At 31.6% G+C, this 20,424-nt stretch overlaps 1 protein-coding gene across 2 annotated transcripts; it reads left to right on the forward strand.

Moving 5' to 3' along the window:
* The first annotated feature begins 7,318 nt into the window (after positions 1-7,318).
* On the forward strand, positions 7,319-18,537 carry Taf4 (TBP-associated factor 4). Of its 2 annotated transcripts, XM_068762007.1 has the most exons (10): positions 7,319-8,244; positions 9,449-9,613; positions 13,376-13,531; positions 13,879-14,088; positions 14,180-14,320; positions 15,900-16,252; positions 16,339-16,534; positions 16,734-16,907; positions 17,185-17,349; positions 17,562-18,537. In XM_068762007.1, exons 1-10 carry the CDS (start codon positions 7,396-7,398, stop codon positions 17,688-17,690), a joined length of 2,538 nt encoding a protein of 845 aa, XP_068618108.1. In that variant the 5' UTR covers positions 7,319-7,395; the 3' UTR covers positions 17,691-18,537. The 2 variants fall into 2 exon arrangements, with proteins under 2 accessions (XP_068618108.1, XP_068618116.1); XM_068762015.1 differs by lacking the exon at positions 9,449-9,613.
* The last annotated feature ends 1,887 nt before the right edge of the window (positions 18,538-20,424 follow it).

The following is a 20,424-nucleotide window of genomic DNA, read 5'->3' on the forward strand; positions in this document are numbered from 1 at the left end:
AGAGAAATGTACAATTAGTTTGTAACAAAATGTATGTTTACAGATGCTGTTATTTCTTTAAGTTCTCTCCTTAAAATTTTTATCTCTTACTAATCATCAAAAACTTTCATTGTTAAATTCTCTTGGAATCAAACCGAATTAATTTGTACGTCTGGTCTTATTTTAATATTAATTCTTATTTATATACAGAGTGATTAGTTACAGGTGTAAATTTGAAAGCGGTAAATAACCTGTACATTTGTCAATGAAAACCTAATTGACATAGCTGAATTAGCTATGTCGATAAAGGTTTTCGCAACCAACTTGTATAAAGTGATCACTATAAAAACTTGTTTTTGTATTTGAATGCGACGGACCAAAAACTTCGGGCAGTGCAAAGACTGCAGGAACTGATATTCAGCTATAAATATAACTGTAATATGTAGTAATCCAAATTCTAAAAACGCTTTTATTATCATTACGTTATTTAGTTTTTCTGAAACCATTGTTATGAAATGGAATACATACCATACGTTAATTGACAGCAAATGAGCTATACATTTAGAATAGCAATTATCTGATCAGTCTAACCGAATTATCATGCACCCAGACATATATTCTGTCCGTACAAAACCTTATATTTTCGAGGCTTTGACCGTTGTTTACATAAAAGATCAAAGGTTATGGAGTATCGCTTCGATCAGTTCCAGTAAGTTTTCTAGTTTTTTTTTTAATAACACCTTCATTTTCAAAAAGGCTTGAGAACCAAAAAACTAATTACCGCGTCAACAAATATATATTTATGTAAAAATACTCAGTTTAGAAATTATTATTTATGAAAAAACGTTGTAATTTGCTACACAGGTCTTTTTAAAATTCAATGAATCGTGGTAAATAAAACCACGTATATTTTTTCATAATTAAAGCTTCGGTCGTAGTAGATTCGAAAGTAGAACAAAGGTCGGAACTACGTGCAAGTTTTCATTTTACATGATGTATGACGTGAATCATGAACGCATACAACAAGCAATTTAATCGCACCGGCGCTAGAATGAAACAGATATAGATGTATCGGAAAAGAAATTACAGGGAGTTAAAATCAATATAATCTAGAGGTCCTGACATAGACATCCTAGAGAGCAATGCTGCACCGCGCTGCGACATCGATGTAGCTTAATGCTAATAAACCAATGCATAAATATCGCAATGTTATCAAAAGTCTATTCAATTTAATTTCAATTGTTCTTAAAAATAACATTTTTAAATATTAATACAATTTAATGTTAATGCTGGTATGTGCCTACGCCTTTTAATTTACACTTAATGGGTACCGATAAGTGACATTGGTAATTAAAAGCTTTCTCGTTATGAGTTTAAAGGTAAACAAAAATGGTTTTTATAATAACGAGTTGTTATGCTAAGCTAGGGGGTTATATATTTTGGGTGCAAATCTGTTTTTAGTTGTAAAGCGAAGAATAAAGAAAAACGCTGTAGGATTCTTATAATATTTTATTCGTCATCATTATCATGTCAATCGAATGACGCCCATGGCAAGGCAAAATCCTCTTACGAAGATCGCCATGAGGATCGGTCTTGTGCTGCTCGCATCAAGCGACTTCCTGCGACTTCAACTATGTCGTCGGTTCATTTAGAGAAGAGTCTGCTCACGCCGCGTCTATCAGCTCGTGGTCGCCATTCACGAAGCTTTCAGTCCCATCAGCAATCAGGAAGAACGATGTGCCCTGCCTAATGCCCCTTCAGAAAAGCAATTCTTCAGCCTACGTCGATGGTCTCCATGACCAATTTTATAACAATCCTGAAAATCGTTTGTAAAACGTAGATAATCGATAATTGTTTATAAAATACAATGACTAATGAATAATATGAAAGAACTCCCGCATTTTTTTTATAATATCGACAAAAATAAGATGCATCTCTAAACGATTTTCCACTATATATAACGGGGGTAAGTTACGTTAGCTAGCCATTCCAGAGTAATAAAAGACCTAAATGGCTATTACATTTTAGTCGTATAACCCTTACTGGGAGATGCAAACTAGACATGCGCGCTGCAGCAAACATATGTTTATCTATTTGTTGCTTCCCAGATACACCAATAATGTAATAAGTAACGCGAAAAATTAAAAAAAAAACACACGGTTATACGTTTAGCTGCTTGTAAAATTCAATAAATCATTTGTATTATAATTAATAATATTGATTAAGCATACAATTTAAAACCGCGTAACTAGTTGGTGAATTGGCGGCGTTCAATCGGTTTCTATGGGAGACTACGCAGTAATGGAGCCACTGGATATAGAAGATAGGAATTTTTTCGAGGTATGTATAAGGTTTATAAGGTGATGTAAAAAACCATGTCAATATACTTCCTGCGATGTTTAATTAATTGGCAGAAAGGCGATTTTTTATTTTGCTTATGTGTTTAATATTTGATTCTGCCCCAATTATATGTTGTAGCGTAAGTTTCTATTTGCATTCTTATTGTGTATGCACTTGTTGATATTATATCTAAGTATAATATTATGTTGTGTTACACCGAGTTAAACAATACTTCTAAATGACAAAATATTATTTAACATATGAAACATTTCACATTACTATATTGAGCACTTTTATTTAAATCAAAGAAACAAGCGATTAAATGACAAATGTCTTGCTCGTTCGCAAACGCGATTTATTTCATAAAACATTTAATCACTTATAATAAAAAGCGACTTGTCAAGAATATTGAAAGCTCTTAAAATTTTCCATAAAGCAGCCCATAATCCGAAAAGATCGATTTGGAAATAGTTTTTGTGAAATTAAATTTAAATTTTCCCGCCAGCTGATGCGATCGGATAGTTTTAGAGAAACTTGTTTGATTAGAGTTAGGGCCTCGTGAATTAACGTACGGTATCATTTACAGAATATGTAAGCGTTTGAATTATGTTTGCCTGTTTAAGTTTTCTCTGCTGAAATATAAACAGCGCAATTTTTTATATTACCGCATTAATAACGATTAGAGGCATATTTTTTTTTAATTGTTCATGTACATAAAATAATTTAACTATCTATACATCATTATTAATATGGAAGGTAAGATAAATAAAATAATTTTCCATCTCTATCTTCAAACGGTTTCGCTTAAGACATTATTAATACAGATTATTACTTGTCTTCTACATAAAAAAGTAAACAATTAGGTGTTGAATTCGGGAGGTTCATGCAATATATACCATATTATTTACCTATTAAATGGCCGATTACCTATGATATTACCTTTTTTTACTGTATTGAAAATCATAAACGTAGTCTTATCAGAAATTTGTTATTCGACTCGATTTCATTTTAAAACAAATTCTTGACCTAAATGTGTTTCTCTCAATCAAAAAGTGAGGTATTCTGTTTTATTTTTAACGTTATTGTTGTTGTTTGGGTAATTTCAATTTATTTTAAAGTCGTACTGTTTCTAACTACAGAAAAAATAAAATGAGATGCTTTTAAATACAAGAGAACGTCGCAGAAATTTCTCAAAGAATCAACGACATACACGAATCTTCTATAACAAACGAATAAAAGTTTCTTTCTTGGCCCCAACGTTATATTAACATAATTTATTTGGAAATTTGCACCTCGTGATAGGAAAAGTTTTTGTAAAGAAAAAAGTTTAATGACATTTACTGTCAAAATAACTATCAGGAAATACATTTAATCTTGCCACGAAAAGTTTTAGTCTTTCGTCGATTAATAACGGATGTACCATTTTCACATGAAGCAGAAATTTCAAATCATGTATATCTCAGATCAACCGATAGACGCTCGCTGCAAAGCCTAAGTCTGCCTCAAAGTCGTGTGCTGCTCGCATTCAGTAACTTCCCGCAGTCGTCGCTATCGCTTTCTATCCAACTTATGGGGATCTATCCACGCCACATTAATTAAAAATTACATATGTGAACACTAATACATATACCGAAACGAAACTCACGATTTATAGAAAAAAGTTGGGAGTATGGGACGGATTATATTTTATTTAGATAAGCTTTAAAAAAAAGTAACGCTGACTTGCTGTTTTGATAGTGTCTTGCATATACCATACGTATAATTAATGAACCTCTGTGGTGAACTACTTTTTTTCTGAACATTGTAGGCTTACCTAACATTGATACATAAATATTAAATGAGTCACGTGAATAATTGTTAACGCGCCATCATTGTAAAAAATTACAAAAGAAGTGTTAAAATAAATATTATTTTCCTGTCTTTGTAAAATACATAAATGCTTCATTGAGTGTGAAAGACGACAAAAATATTCACTAAGATTAGTAAATTACACATTGAATGAATTTTTTTTTAAATTTTGGGTCTTAATTAATATAACTCTTATTGACAAAAAAAAAGAAAATGACACCTTGCAATTGTCTATATTTTATTAACCATACCAGTTAACACAGCATTCATTCAACTCAAATTTTATAACCAAATCAAAGTGGCAGTTAATTATGGAAGATAATTGTAAAGAATTCTTTTGACACTTTTTTTAATTTATTCAATTTAATATATATATACATATATATTTGAATATTTAAAACAGATTAGTAAAAAAAATATATTACGATCAATGGTTATTCTAAACTTACAAAATGCCAACATACAGTTCAGGTAAAAAAAGGAAAGGATTTAAAAACTTTTGTAAATGAGAAAATCATAGGATTACACAATTTTGGATATATTACAGGCATATGACAACATGTGAATATGGGGTCATGAAAATCAATAATAATGGGTCCAACATTTATTCATGTTCTTTTAACAAACATACACAGCTATCATTATTTATCATCACAACATTTAATTAACAGATTATGTCATTTGACAATTAAAAAATGAAGAGGGTTTTCCAATAATAATAGAATTATAGTATTAAGCATCATCACTACCATACTAATGGCTATATATATATAAATTATAACTATTCTTGCACTGCCCATATAGAAAAACTTCATGTAATCTTGGCTAAATCCAAGGTCAATATAGAGAAGGGCCTACCAATCCGGAGTCTGTTACTCAGTCACTACTCTAGAAAACTTTCAGTGCCAAAAACCAAAAGTTATTGAGTTATTTTATAACAATCTTCAATTTAGAAATTTCTTATGGCAAATATTGAAATTTTAATTTGTTTTAAATATTGAAGTATTATAAAACACAAACCAGGTGACAATTAAGTATTCTTAAATTTGACTACTCGAACTAATTATTGTAGTGAAATTTCAATATTGTGACCAAAAAAATAAATATCTAATAGATTCAGGCGTTACTTTGTGGAAGTCCATCCTAAGTGAGATAAGGACTAGTATATAGCTACTTCCGCCATAACCGCTTTGTTATTTATATGCCACCTCCTATCCTTCCTTATTTCTATAGTGAATATATTAGTCCTTTTCTTACAGAAAATAAATATCACTACAAACTTGAACATTAGACATCACCACATAATGTCATTTCATTTATGCTTTTGGGTTAGTTATGAACACAAGAAATTAGCATACCACACAACCTATATATCCTATACTTAGAGAAATAAATAAAAATTATGACACATTTACATTGGTAAGCAAAGAAAATCTAAAATCAAAATGGTTTGCCACAATTATTTCTTATATAGTTTGAATAATGATATGTGAGTTTCTGGTTGTTGATACAGAATTTTTAAGACTTTCTAGTGCACAAGTTTAACTTTCCTTTAAAAGTAAAATATAGGAATTGAAGTTCATTTTATGTATATTATTATCAATTGATGTGAACTGAAAGTCGGCCGCTGTAGAAGGCTCAGACCTTATTGGTCTTGCATTGCCTACATTCAGTGTTTTAATAAATCATATTTCATTGTGCATCTTCATGGATATTGCAATTTAATGATAAATTAGCAGTGACACTATTGGAACGCGTTTTCTTCTACACAAGCAAATAAGGAATAAATACAAACCTAGGCACAAAAGCTTTTTTTATATATTTAATCATTTTAAGTACTTTCGTTAACTTGGTAATTGGTAAGTATAAAAACATACATAACCTTCAACAGAAGAAATATTTTAGGTCATTAATAGACAAGATATGTGATCAAGAAAAAACAGATGTGAAAAGTACATTTAATAATTCAGTGAACTAAACTTTGACTGCGAAAATACGAATTCTTAAGTTTATTGGACATAATACCCGTAATAAAGACTCAATGGAGCGTTTGGTGGTGCTAGATAAAGTGAAAAAGAAATCTCGTAAACGCTCTACAAGATGGGCCAACATCAGTAAAACTATCACTAAAAGTCAGTAAAAGAATGTTCTCAATCCGCCAAACACCGTGCTATATGGCGACGACTAATGAATGCAGCGGAGGCACCAGAACCTTCCGGGGCATGACCACGACCATTTTGACAAAAGTGCACGAATGAGAAAAATTAAGTAATATAAATAGAGTGATAATAATTAAAATATGATATTTGTTCTAATTAGATATTTATAAAAAAAACATCATATATTCACAAAATATATCTTATTTACTGAAACCTCGATTAAAATTTAAGACACAAAAAGAACTAGACATTAATCTATTTTCTTTTTTTCTATTTTCTCGTATGATGTTGGTGCTGTTAGCCTTGCGGCTCTTACAGCTTCATCGGAGGTGAGTTCACGGAACGGAGGGGTCCGTGAACAAGACATTAATCACATTATATTAATGATTTATACCATGACTAAACATAGACGTTACATTTTTTAATTAATTACGGTGAAATAGTGACCGATGTTTGTTTCATTTTATCCTAAGTGCACATATTATTATTAGTTTTATGAATATTTATGTCTAAATTGTTAACAACTAATAAGGTGTGTTAAATAGTTAACGTTTATTACACCTATAATTTTTAATAAATTGAACATTTTTAATTTTTTTCAGTTTTATATCCAAAGCTTTCTAAAAATCATAAAAACAAACAAATATAACAGGATTCCCCGATTTGAAATAGTAAGGAATTGATTTATTATTGAAAAATAAAAACGGTGACGATGATGGCGCTACATGTACAAAATCGGTTGAAGCCGTCTCAAGACGAAATTCGTTTTCCTATCCACATGATATTCTAAGATAAACGTCTGTCTCTTTCATCTTTATGCCCATGTCATTTTTAAAGAATACTTTGCTTATACTATGATTGTTTACTCTATGGTTTTCCATCCATCGCATTTTATAAAATTTATGACATATGTATATTGTTTAGTTATTGAGAAATTAAATTATTTTACGATTATTTTAAACGAAAATTTGTCCAATGTACTTACCAATCTTAAGTTATTTGAGTATAAAGATTTTACGTAAACCGGTAATTTTGTTCGTCACTAGCTACATCCGCTGATTTGTATAAAATGGCGTCAGCCGAGTTCTTAGAGCAAGCTTTGTCTGCTACGGACGTTGATGAGAATGTAGTAAATGCGATTGTAGGCTCGCTCGAAAATCAATTAGTGACGTCCGTGTCAACAGTGCCATCACAAAACAATGTAGTAAATGTTATAACAGGTCAAGTTAATATTAATTCTAGTTCTATAAATGGATTGCATAAATATAATGGGGACTGTATCGGTGATAATGAATTAGAAAGTGCAAACTTTCACACTTCTTCACCAAACAATTTATCTTATAGTATGGTACAATCTTCGCAATCTAACTATGTGACGGCAAATTTAACTCAAAGTATTTCAAGCCCAAGTGAACAGATAAAAGTGATATGTTCTCAACCACAAACACTGCCCAATTCTACCAGTAGACTGGCGTTTCCTGCACAATCCATTGCTAACGGATGCCTTAGTTTATCCTCACCACAGAATCAGATTATGCACACATTGCCAACGAATGGTGTAGCTCAATCTGGTGGGAAAACAATTACGATGCAGACGCAATTAGTCATCAAACAAGGAGCGAACATGAATGGAGGACAAATTGGCATACAACCAGGAATGGTTACAGTACCCATGTCAGTAAACTCGAGCATGCCAACATCTATCCCTAATGTTATGACAATAAATAAACCTGGGCAAAATGGTGTTTCACCACAAAATTTAGGATCTCCCCAACCTGCTATCTTACCTAATGTTCAAATACTAAATATGAGACCGGGAGCACCAACAGTTGCAGCACAAAAATCAGTTGCTGCAGTATCTCCAAGGGTTGTGATTGGAACTCCACAGGTGGTTGGAGCAAGAGCAGCTGCACCTGGTGTAAGTGTTGATTAATCTTTGTATCTATCCTTAGGGGACTTATAGACCACTACATGCAGTTTACAGAATCAAAGAAATTATCTTTTATTTTATGTACTTCTTAAGTAAAATATTACTTATAATTTCATAAGTGTTGTTTATTTACTGTCATTCACACTTATGGGAAGTATAATATAAAAAATAATAACAGGTAAAATATTTATGAAATAAAAAAATATAATGAAAGTAGTGTTTTAGCAAAATATGTGATACATGCCTTTTGATCTTTGAGTTACTTGCACATTACTCAACTATGGTACTGCAAAACAATTACTCATTCATAATGTGCAATTTTCTCATATGTAAATCCAATATCTGTTGCATTGCATCTGTGTATCAATGTTTACTGATGCCTTTAGTTGTTTATTTCTTAAATCTATTAATGCAATCATCATTTGGTGTAACAATGTTACAAAAAGTATCATATTCATGTAACCATTATGCATGATTGGTGTTTCATTTATTTTATATATGATGAGGCAAAATATGTATATTTAAATACTTATATTTGTTATTGATACACCTCTCACATTACATTATAGTTACAAAATCTCTTGTGTTTTTTTAAGCTAACACATAACCTTGCTTTAAGAAGTAAAATTTGTCAAGGCCAATTCAAGAACCTATTTACAGTACATACTTTTATTTATGTTAATTTAATTCTTTTATATACCTCAAAATACATACAAACTCTGAAATTCTTTTGAGTATAGCAATTAAGTTTATAATTTTTAACAATTATAATTGGTTTTCCACAGGGAACTTTTAACAGTAAAATTGCAAACTGCTAACATTGATTTTGATTATTGTAAAAATTTGGTCAAAAATAAGCATTAACACATTATTATCATCATGGAATATCTTTTATCTTACCTTTTTGTTTGTTAGGATAAAAATTCATTTGTATGTATTATATATTAAAACATTTGGTTTATTATCTTTAATTCCATAATGTAAAAATAAAACACCAGCTTCTACACTTAAGTAATTGCCACTGTATTTTTAGAAAATGTCTTTAGCATTAATGTTGCACTTCATTACTATCTGTACCTAACCCACTAAATGTTAATTTAACAAATGACCTGCTTTGAAATACAATCGGTTTCTTTGAAATGGTAAGAAAAATTTAGAAGGGATGAAATTGAAATGGGGCATTCATTTTTAGATTACTCTACAAACACTGCAAACTCTACAGCAAGGGCAGCAGGGTCATTTGTTGTTAAAGACTGACACTGGTCAGTACCAACTGTTGAGGGTTGGTCCGGCTCCCGCTACCAGCAACCTCACGGCGGCGCAGCCGCAGACCCTCCGGCTGTCGACTGTGCCGGCAGTAAGTAGGCGCTGCTCCACAACCCATCGCCAATTCAAAATTGGATAATCATCCGCTTTAGCCTAAGGTGTTAATCTTCTCTCTCTGTAAATATTCAAGTTTAAACTGAAAATTGCATGAATTATTTTGGTGAAGGTGCATGATTTCAGGTACTTAACAAGGTAAGAATACACTAGGATTATTCTGGTGTATGTATCACACATATTTATTCTAACTCATATTTTTCATAGTATCTAAGGTGAATTACGTCCAACTCTTTTTTAAATGATTTTGAATTAATGCAGTTCACCAATAAGAATTAATACATATTTTTACGCGAATTTTTTGTTCTACCATGAATCCCTTAAAAAAATTTAAATCTAATTTTGTCAGTGTCTTATAAAAACTTATCTATACAGCAACAAAATACAATTGGGGGATTATCATACCCCCTGGAGAATACATAAGTAACCAAAATGTCCTTGGTTTATACCCATAAACCATAGCTTGTTTTTTTATGAATATTTGATTTTTATTAATACTTTTTTTCTTTATGTTGTACTTTAGTTTGAACACTGTTCACATTTCATTAGTGTGTATTGTGTACATATTGTTCAGTTCAGAGGATGTGATAAATAATTTCAATAAAGTTCTGTAACCTAATGTCCAAATTAGTTTTTTTTTTAATTAGGTGGTGAAATTTTTAGTATGATTTACATTGTTGAAAAATTTTTACTACTAAAATAGGTAATATCGTGTTAAATTTTCGGTTTAGATAAGTTCTATAAGCAATATTATTTTACATTGTTGTTATAGTATCCTTATCAATAAAATGCCTAAACAACAACAAAATATTCTGAAAGACAAGCAATTTCATTAGGAATCAAATAAAAATCTTAGAGACTGTCTGAAGATAGGCGAAGGTCTCACATCTGCTTGCAAAGCTTTTGGTTTATGTGAAGCTATTGTAAGAACAATTAAAAAGAATGAGACTTTTGACAATAATTTCTTGATCGGAACTAGAAGACATCTTCTTACAGTCATAATCCTGCCTTGGAGAAAATGGAAAAACACATGGTGTTTTGGATGGAAGATCAACAAAAAAAACCTATTGATAGGAAAAATATAAAAGAGAAAGCTCTTAAAATATATAACCAACTTCAGAAATTTGAATCATCAACAAGTCTTCAGGCAACAAATAAACTGGTATTTAATGCAAGTGTGGGATGGCTGACAGGTTTTCTAAAAAGACACGCATTTTTCAGAATGTAAAATTAAAAGGAGAAGTAGCATCAGCAGACAAAAATGCTGCAAAAAGTTTTCTGGATAAATTAGGAAAAATAGGTCCAGGTCAAATATTTAATGTCTATGAAACAGGATTGTTCTAAAAGAAAATGCCTAAAAGAACCTACATGGCAAAATTATTAAATTATCAGAAGGAATGAATGATGGCTGATCTGTTTACAAATTAGTTCAACAACTGCTTTGTTCCTGAAGTCCAGAAATATATGCAATGTAAGGGTTTGGAATTAAAAACACTTTTGGTCATTGATAATGTGCACAAGTACCCAGTGCTGGATCATTCAAATATTCAATTGTTGTTTTTGCCGCTTACCATCACCTTGCTGATTCAATGGCATTTAAAATGTACTACATCAAGCAAACATTTTAAATTTATTTTAGATTCAGTAGAAGAAAGAAATTTTAATGTTATGGAAGTATAAAGAACATTTATGATTATGGATTGTATTACATATGCTTCTTTTGCCACTAAACCGTTAATCCAATCATAATTTAATGTTTATTGTAAAAAAAAATGCCAGCATGCTTCAAAAGTGGATTTTTTTTAGTACAAAATATGTCATGTGTTCTGAAATTAATTATAAATTTGTCCAATGCAATTGGTTGTGAAGGTTTCAACAACATGCAAACGGCTAACATCAATGAATTAATGTGAGAAAGCCAAATGACAGTTCAAGTTCAGACAGACAGACCAAATGAAATAATTATGACAGTTTGTGGTAATAAAGAAGCCAATAATGGTGAAAACGAAGGTGAAGTTCAGATATTAACTATTGATTTAATTCATGAGGGCTTAAAAAACAGAATATGTTGATAATAACAAACAAAATTGTACATTTGAATCAAACCCAACAGCTGTGCTAGACATGTCTGATATATCTACTGATCATAGTATTTCTGGTCCAGTCTGTAATAAACATGTCTGCTTGTTATTAAGGAACAATGAATAAATAGTTCAAAGTTGATTTTTATTCCTAATTTCAATTTCAAATTTACTTATGTTTTGTACTTATGGATTGAATTTTCACTGTACACTAATTTTAATTTTTGTTGTAATAAAAATGAATTGTTTTGGTTTTATGTAATATGGATTTCATTATAAGTTCATTTGCACTGTTTTTTTTTGACAATATTTAGAGCTTTTTATCTTACAATTTTTTAAAATTGTGTGATACATCCCCAAATTTACCATATGTTGCAAGTATTTTTTTACACCCTATTGTAAGGAATGTATCTACCGAGTAAAAAAGAGTTGGACATGCTTTCATTTTCTGCCATTTCACAACATGGTAATTGTGTGATATGAAATCTTACAATTTCATGAAGTCTGTAACATGAAATAAATATGGTGTGATATAAATTTAAAAATATCGCTTTTAGGAACTGACCCTCATACAGTTATTTATTGTTGCTGTTTTTTGGAATGTAATCATTTATATAGATAGGTTAATTAATGAAAAGCCTATATTTACAGTTATGCACAATTCCACAATAATTTTTATTTATGATGACAGATTATTACTAAGTTTTATGATTAACCTTCTAAAATGTTCTAATTAAGTTCTAAAATGGTCTTACATTTCTGCCTTTTTAGTGCTCATATTTAACACTTAACTTTGAAATTAATCAATTTTTACATCATTTATTTAAAATTCTTGCACTTTATTAATTTACTGATTCAATGACCATCATTAGTATGCACCAAATATTCACTATTATATTATATAGACTAGGCAGTATGAAAATAAAAAAAACAGCTAAACTAAAATTAAATATTGATTTTTATAAAGTAAGCATAGACTTTTCATTACGTGATTATCTTATCGATGGTGATGCCGTACAGGCTGCTTATTGCTAAAGCTTTTGCTCTGCTAACTAGAACAGCTTTTATTGTGCTTTTATGACTAGTACAAATTAGTTATGTAAATTTTCAATAATTAATTTTTGCATACTTTTATAAAGAATTTCATTTATATTTTATTGTATTCAGATACATGTTCTTTTCCACGAGTGTGTGCTATGAGTATAGTCATAATTTTTGTTTCAATCATCAAATCAAAAAATGGGAAGATTTGCAGTTAAAGAAGAGAGATGCAATATTTAGGTCACAGTAACAAATTAGCACTTGTGGTTGCTTTTGGCTTTAAAGTAGGCATTCACTATAGCACCACTAAGGGTGTATTTCATTATGCAAACATAGACTTTATGTATTCTAAGTTGGCTCCCATTGAGACATCATTATTTTGGATATATGCACTGAAATTTCATGTTTAATACAAGCGTAGATGATTCATAGGAAGTAGCATTGTATGCAGGATTTCCCTATCTCTATTTTCAACAAGTAAAATAAATATTCAGCTCCCTCCACTAGACAAACAAATTAAAGCAGATGCCGACAATGTACCTTGTGTTAAATTTTTTACCAAGAAGTACATTTGTTGCTGCCTATTAGTCATTGCTCTTAAATTATGCTATCCACAGCATCCAGGAGTTCCTACAGTTTCCACAAGTGTTGCCACTCCAGGACAAATGCCAGGGCAAATGCCACCTGGGCCAGTAGCAGCACCCATTGTTGCCCCTGCGGAGAGTATTCAATCTGCCACACCACCTCCACAAACTTCTACTATCACAACTCAGGTAAAAAAAGAGTTTATATTAAATTGATTACCTTCTACAATTGCAAAGCTATTATTTTTTTTTTTATCTCTTAAAAATTTTGTACTAAAAATTTACCCCTACAGGGCTATGAAAACAAATATATTTTTGATATACAACATAAGGTAATAAAATACAGTCAAAATACATTTAAATAAAGTTCTACATGTTTCTTTGTATGTTGTATTTTTAATATATATAAATCTTGAATAATTTATTGAATATTACAATATACCTTACCAAATCATGTGATCAGAAATTCCGTCCTGTAAAACATAGAATATAGTTCTAATCATATATGCACTTGCTAATATTTTAAATAATTATAGAAACTTTTGGATAATACAAAAGAAAAATGCCGTAACTTCCTCGCAAATTTGCTCGATCTGTCAAACAAAGAGCCTAAATCAGTAGAAAGGAATGTTAGAACCCTCATTCAGGAACTAATTGACGCACAAGTAGAGCCAGAAGAATTCTGCAACAGGCTTGAAAGATTGCTAAATGCAAGCCCACAGCCTTGTTTAATCGGATTTTTAAAGGTATGTCCCTTAACATGTACTATTTAATTTATTTAAGGGGCTATTATATTGAGTTTTAAATAACAACCTTAATATATATAAATAATTACAGAAAAGCTTGCCTTTGCTCAGACAGTCATTGGTAACCAAAGAATTGGTGATTGATGGGATTAGCCCACCTGCTCCTCATGTTGCCTTTTCAACTATACCAACTCCCACACAACAAGTTGTCACTGCCACCAATGGGCAGCTGGTAAGTTGAGATTTTGATATTTTTTGTACAATATTTATACATAAAGTACATTTTTTAGACACTTTTTTTACCTTGCAAAATGAATGGTTGAGCTTCAGAAAACTTGATTAGTAATTAAATCACACTTAGCAATAAAGAATACAGCGATGTACTCTGGCAAGCAGACTAATTCTTGAGTCTGCTTGTATTAACTCTTGTTACTTTTATTACTTTTATATTATTTAATAGTATTATTATATTCACTGTGGGATATATCTCTAAAGCATTGAGCCATATGCATTTGTGGCTTATCTGAATGTATATTACAACAAATACAAAGGTTCATGTCTTCCACCTAGCTTATATTGGATAAAACTGACTGCTACTACTTTCTGTTTAATTTTTTTTGCATTATAAGTATACCTATTATTATTCGGTAGACTAGCTCCTCTAGGATTATATTTCTAAGTGGTACTTCCTTGTATTAATGAGATTCTATTCATTGTGATTTATCAGACGTTAGTGGTGCATCCATATTACTTTGGGATTCATGCTATTTTACATACATACCATTTAGAGACATTTCGCCTAAAACTACTGATTCGTGTTCATTTTTATAGCTTCTGTTACTTTCTACTGCATTAATTTCTTAATAAATACTTCAGGTTTCGTCATAAACGTATTCACTATAGCCGAGTTCAGTCATGTGCATTTGTGTTGGAGTGCACTCAAAATAGCATTACATAATTGTATAAGATAATAAGGTCAATAATACCTTTCCAAGAACCAAAAGTGCAACTCTATCCTTTAGAGATAACCAAATCTGACACAAACACCTCGTGTCGCATCAAACGTCGCGCAAAATATCTCGTCCATTGAAGGTTAACATTCAATTCAAATAATATTATTAACTCATTGCATCATATTGAAATCAAAGAAGCCGCGTGTCACCAATTTCTATTTATTAAGTGTATAATTGTATAAACGTTACAAAAAATGTTTTAACATTACACATTAATGATTTCGTGAATTATACTAATATTTTAAATATGTGATGCATAAAGTCACTATACACTTTTAACACCTTTGATAATTTTCAGGAATATTTAGCGTTTTTGTACGTACACTTACGATGCAAATATGTTAAAACATAACATCCATTAAAAACTAATGAAAAATATAACTATTAATCATTATTTATGAACCACTGGCAAATTGTCACTTGTATCTATTGGCCAAGTTGTTGATGATTAATATAAGGTACCATATCATAAAGATTCTTAACCTTTGAGCTTGCAAGAATCACTTCATCCATAATACTTTTGTCAGTAAAAGCAGAAATTTTTATTAAGCGCGTGGCCCTTCTTGATCTCATATGTACAATTTTTTTATTAGACTTTCATGTATTTGTCGTCATACATGTAGTGTATTAAATAGGACATATCTATAGGAAAACGCTATTTTATTAGACAGTACAGACAACATTTCATTATATAAAGAAATCTATGTTAAGCAAAAGAATTTATATCAAAGATGAAAAGTAGATGAAGATAGTAACATGTCATTTTGACACTGATAAATAGGAAATTTCTTTCAACAGCAAAAACCTATGCCGAAACCAGGTGGGACAATAGCTGTGCTGCAGAATATACCAGTTCATGCCAAAATCAATGTGAGCAAAGTTGGAAAGACAATGACGGTAAATAGCAAGGGAAGTTTTACACGTCCTTCTGGTCCATCAGCTGCCCTTTCTACAGTGCTTACACCTGGAAAATCACTCCTAAAGGAAAGAGAAAAAAGAACAGCAATGCAGTTCTCACCACAACCATATGTTGATGACAAAATGGCCGGTGATGATGACATAAATGATGTTGCAGCTATGGGTGGAGTCAATTTGGCAGAAGAGACTCAAAGAATTCTCGGCTCTACTGAAATGATAGGAACACAAATCAGGTGTGTTAACTTTCAATTTCACACTAGCAATGTTTTGTTATATCTGTATTTTATAACATTAAAATTAATGTTATGTGTCTTTGCAGATCCTGCAAAGATGAGCATTTAGTATCCATAGGATTAATGCAAGCACGAATTAAAGCAGGCTCACTTAGACATGGACTTGATGAACCATCTTCAGAAGTAGCAGCACTGTTGAGTCATGCAGTCCATGAGAGACTCAAGAATCTTGTTGAAAAGTTAGCAGTCATTGCACAGCACAGGATCGATCTTTTTATTAAGGTGAAATTAAACATTTTCAAATCAAGATTTCTGGCGGAAATTTTTCGTAGAAATGTTAAAACAGTTCATTAGATTTCTTTCACTGATAGTTGAAAAAGTATGGTTTAAAATCATCTATAAAAAAAAAGAATTAAAACGAGTGACATTAAAAATGTAAATAGAAACACTAATGTAATTATATATTTTATTTTTGCTCCAGACTGACAACCGATATGAGGTGACTCAAGATGTAAAAGGTCAGCTAAAATTCCTTGAAGAGAGAGATAGTGTTGTGAAAAAGCGGCGTGAGGACTTTGAAAGGGAGATGTTACTTCGTGCCGCTAAATCCCGGTCAAAAAACGAAGACCCCGAGCAGGCTAAGTTAAAGGCTAAGGTAAGTTAAAAGGTTTTGTTGCATGCTTGCCTGTTATTATATCTTAAACTAAAAAAGACACCAGCAATTTTTCATAAATTTATATGAAATTAAGAAATGGTACATTTGTTTCCTGGAATCAGACTGAAAGAAAAACAATTTTTTAAGACAAAACTAAAATACCTTGTTTTCTGTAAAAAATAACAATTTTGTAGATTGTTAACTTGCAATTTCGAGCAACAAAATTTATTAAAAATAATTGAATTTATGATCGTAAGGAATTATTTATTTTGTAAAGGCAAAGGAAATGCAACGAGCCGAGTTGGAGGAGGTTAGACAGCGAGAGGCAAATCTTACTGCATTGCAAGCTATCGGACCGCGCAAAAAGCCGCGTCTTGGCGACGGTCCTGGTGGATCGGGAGATGCTCTTTCAAATGCAGTGGGGCAGAATGGAAATGGACTTGTGAGTATATCATAAAACAAAACTTAACATTTATAAATTTTAATCTCCGTTATAACAAAATGTGTGAAGTAAAATCTGTAAGTATAATAGTAAATTCTCTGGTTTCATTGAACTATTATACGATTTATTCAATAGGAATTAAAACATCCATCATGATTAAGTTTTATTCCGTCGTTTTCATACTGTTGTAATTGTTTATTTTTCTTTTTAAGTCTGGCCGCAGTCAGCTGGCATTGCGTACACGTATCAAACGTATCAATCACCGCGACATGATCGTCCTCTTGGAGCAGGAGCGAGAGACTGCACATTCAATGATGCTGTTCCGCAGTTACTTAAAGTGAACTGAACACCATACTTCTGTCCGAGAGGCCGATGCCTCCGATCTTAGCGTAGCATTATAATTTTAATATTAAGCAAGACATGTATAATTTTATTTGTGACGAAAAACACTTTTTTGGATTAGATTTTAGGATTTTATTGAGTGTAGTATATTGACAAAGTTGTAAAACTGAAATTAATTTTAATATACATGTTGACATCATTCAATTTTATCTGACATATTATCATAATACATAATGAGATAATTAAGAAAATTTAAAAATAATTATTGTAATGAAATACTGATATTTGCTTATTTAATTTAATATTGGAAACAAAATTTGAGACTTCAATGAGATTTAGTATATTTTGGATACTGGTCTGTAAAGTATACTTACGTGGGTGTACATATAATATATGGTGATTAAAATGTGATTTCCAACATATTCAATGGTACATTGTGTTAATCATAAAACAAACTTTTACTTTATGGTAAAAAAGCGCATCATTATTTCTTGTCTAATACTAGTTATTAATATAGTTAATAGATATAGAAAACAAGTTATTCAAGAGTTTTAGAACGTTAATTCCTTATCTGCACCTTAATTATTGTTAATTTTTTTTAGATTACAATCATCATCAGAAAATATTGTGTCAATAATTCCTGTAATGGATATTTACTTCATTACATTTGGTGTATAAGATTATTTTTACTGGTTAGTAGTTTTTTAATTCTAGCTAGATTTATAACCATTAGTTCATGGTAGAATGTAATATGTTTTTTAAGTATCATTTTAAAGTTAATGATAATGTAACTTTTTATTGACATATATGAAGTAAAATGAAAATTCGGGGCTATTGATTTATACCTTTAAATTAGTTAACACTTAAAATGACTTGAATGCTAGTAGAAATTGTAAGTTTTATTTTGACATATTTGTAGTAATTTTAATTTCTTCCTTATTAATAATAATAAGGTTTTGGTTCATTGACATTTTAGGAATTCACTTATATGTTTGGTAATAATAATAAACAATTTTGGAGAAATTTGATTATTTTTCTTTCTAAAATAATAACTATTCCCTTTTTGATATACATATGTCAGTTCACATTTAAAAGAAAATGGATAAAAAAACCTACGTCATTAAAAAATATATTCAAGAAAGCTCACACTTTAAATGTTATTTTTTATAAATAACATCATTTAAAATTTAAATAATCATGGTCTATGCATTCCTCTAATCAAGCACGAAAAGTTTCAAAACTTATTTGGCATGAAGACTGGGAGATTATAGTTGTTACTTCTTTTATTCTTGCCTTTAAGTGATGTAATGTTCCTGGCTAATGCTAGATGTAGACCCTTAAAAACAAGTCAACCTGCATGAAGTCATGACTCCGAGATAGCCTATGTTAATTTTTTTTAGCTTATCTGGGTATTCCCAGCATTTCATTAGTTACCGGACTGTCTAATTAGATTTATGATGACTGTCTCCCTGTCTTGTAATTTGTTGTTTCAACAAATTTAGATTATTACCAGTATTCCTGAAACTATAGCGACTGGAACTTAACACTGTCAGATAGCAGAATTAACAGTGACCACACAGCCACAAAGATTTACACATTTCCTTGAAGAAAAAGAGTTCATTGATTCCCCATTAGGGTGAAATTGCTTTAGATTTATTATGATTAATAAGATTGTACTTTTTTGTTGTTATGTTAGTTTATATATATTATTTAAAAGAAGTTGTTCAAAAAAACTATTACGAGGGCAATTTATCTTGCGTCCGCAGGATTTATAACCTTTTCCTAGGACCACCCTACACCGGGTGGTGCTAAATGAGAGACAACAGGCGGTTATTTAACCTGACCCTAGGCTCTAACAAAACCTGAGATTAAATCCTCTCCAAAAAAAGTGTCGACGGTGCCTTGGGAAAACATCGTCAGCATGTCCAATCGTTATCTTATGAAATATGGAAGAAAATATGAAAGCCTATTTGCCATGCAATCCGGCTAACCCTCGGCGCTTTCTACCTGTAAGTGTGAAAGCTGTTGTTAGCGAAGACTGCACTGGAGCGAGCGACCAGGCCTCTGACAGGTAATTATTCTGGAAGCAAAAATAAAAAATTATGCAACTGGCATTCCACCGAGTCTTTTTACTCAATCATCAAGATCCTTTTCACTGGGTAGCCTCTTAAGTAAGGCGACTGTGGCCTTCTCTATCCTTATTAATATCCGGCATTCGGTTTCGAGACGGAGCCTTCCAAATACGGGGCAATCTGCTACTAGGTGGATCACGGTCTGGTTCACGCCCGGTTCACATAAGCACGAGAGTCCTCTTTGAGTTAAACCTGTGAAGGTACTCACAGAATCCCTTGTGCCCCGTAAAGAGCTGGATCAAGATCGCCTCCACCTCCATGGTGTGGAGCGCGCTATAGGCCGCGACGACCTCAGGAAAGAGCTTCCGCGTTGTTAATGCCATCGTTCCGTCCATATACATCCTATTCCATTCGTCAAGCGTTCCCAGCATAAGCTGTCGCTTGACGAGTGAGATGTGGTATTCGTCATAATCTGGCCTTGTTTTATATTTCAGGGCCGCTTCCTTGGCCTGTTGATCCGCCCTCTCATTCCCCTTAGTCTCCGCGTACGCTTTCACCCAATTAAGCCTTACATTCTTCCAATTTTCTTTCGCTTTCATGATGTTCTCTTTTACTCTTAACGCTAAGGGATGGACGGTGTCCGGTCTTGCGACTGTTTGGA

The sequence above is a fragment of the Battus philenor genome, unplaced genomic scaffold (genome assembly GCF_028537555.1).
Source record: "Battus philenor isolate CCGP_79_NKW_IND1 unplaced genomic scaffold, ilBatPhil1.0.hap1 SCAF_1, whole genome shotgun sequence".
In the NCBI taxonomy this organism is placed as follows: Eukaryota; Metazoa; Arthropoda; class Insecta; order Lepidoptera; family Papilionidae; genus Battus; species Battus philenor.

Coding starts and splice junctions, on each gene's coding strand:
- Taf4 (XM_068762007.1), top strand. CDS start 7,396: ATGGCGTCAGCCGAGTTCTTAGAGCAAGCTTTGTCTGCTACGGACGTT. Junction 13,532..13,878: donor CTTCTACTATCACAACTCAG/GTAAAAAAAGAG, acceptor AAATAATTATAG/AAACTTTTGGATAATACAAA. Junction 16,253..16,338: donor ATGATAGGAACACAAATCAG/GTGTGTTAACTT, acceptor GTGTCTTTGCAG/ATCCTGCAAAGATGAGCATT.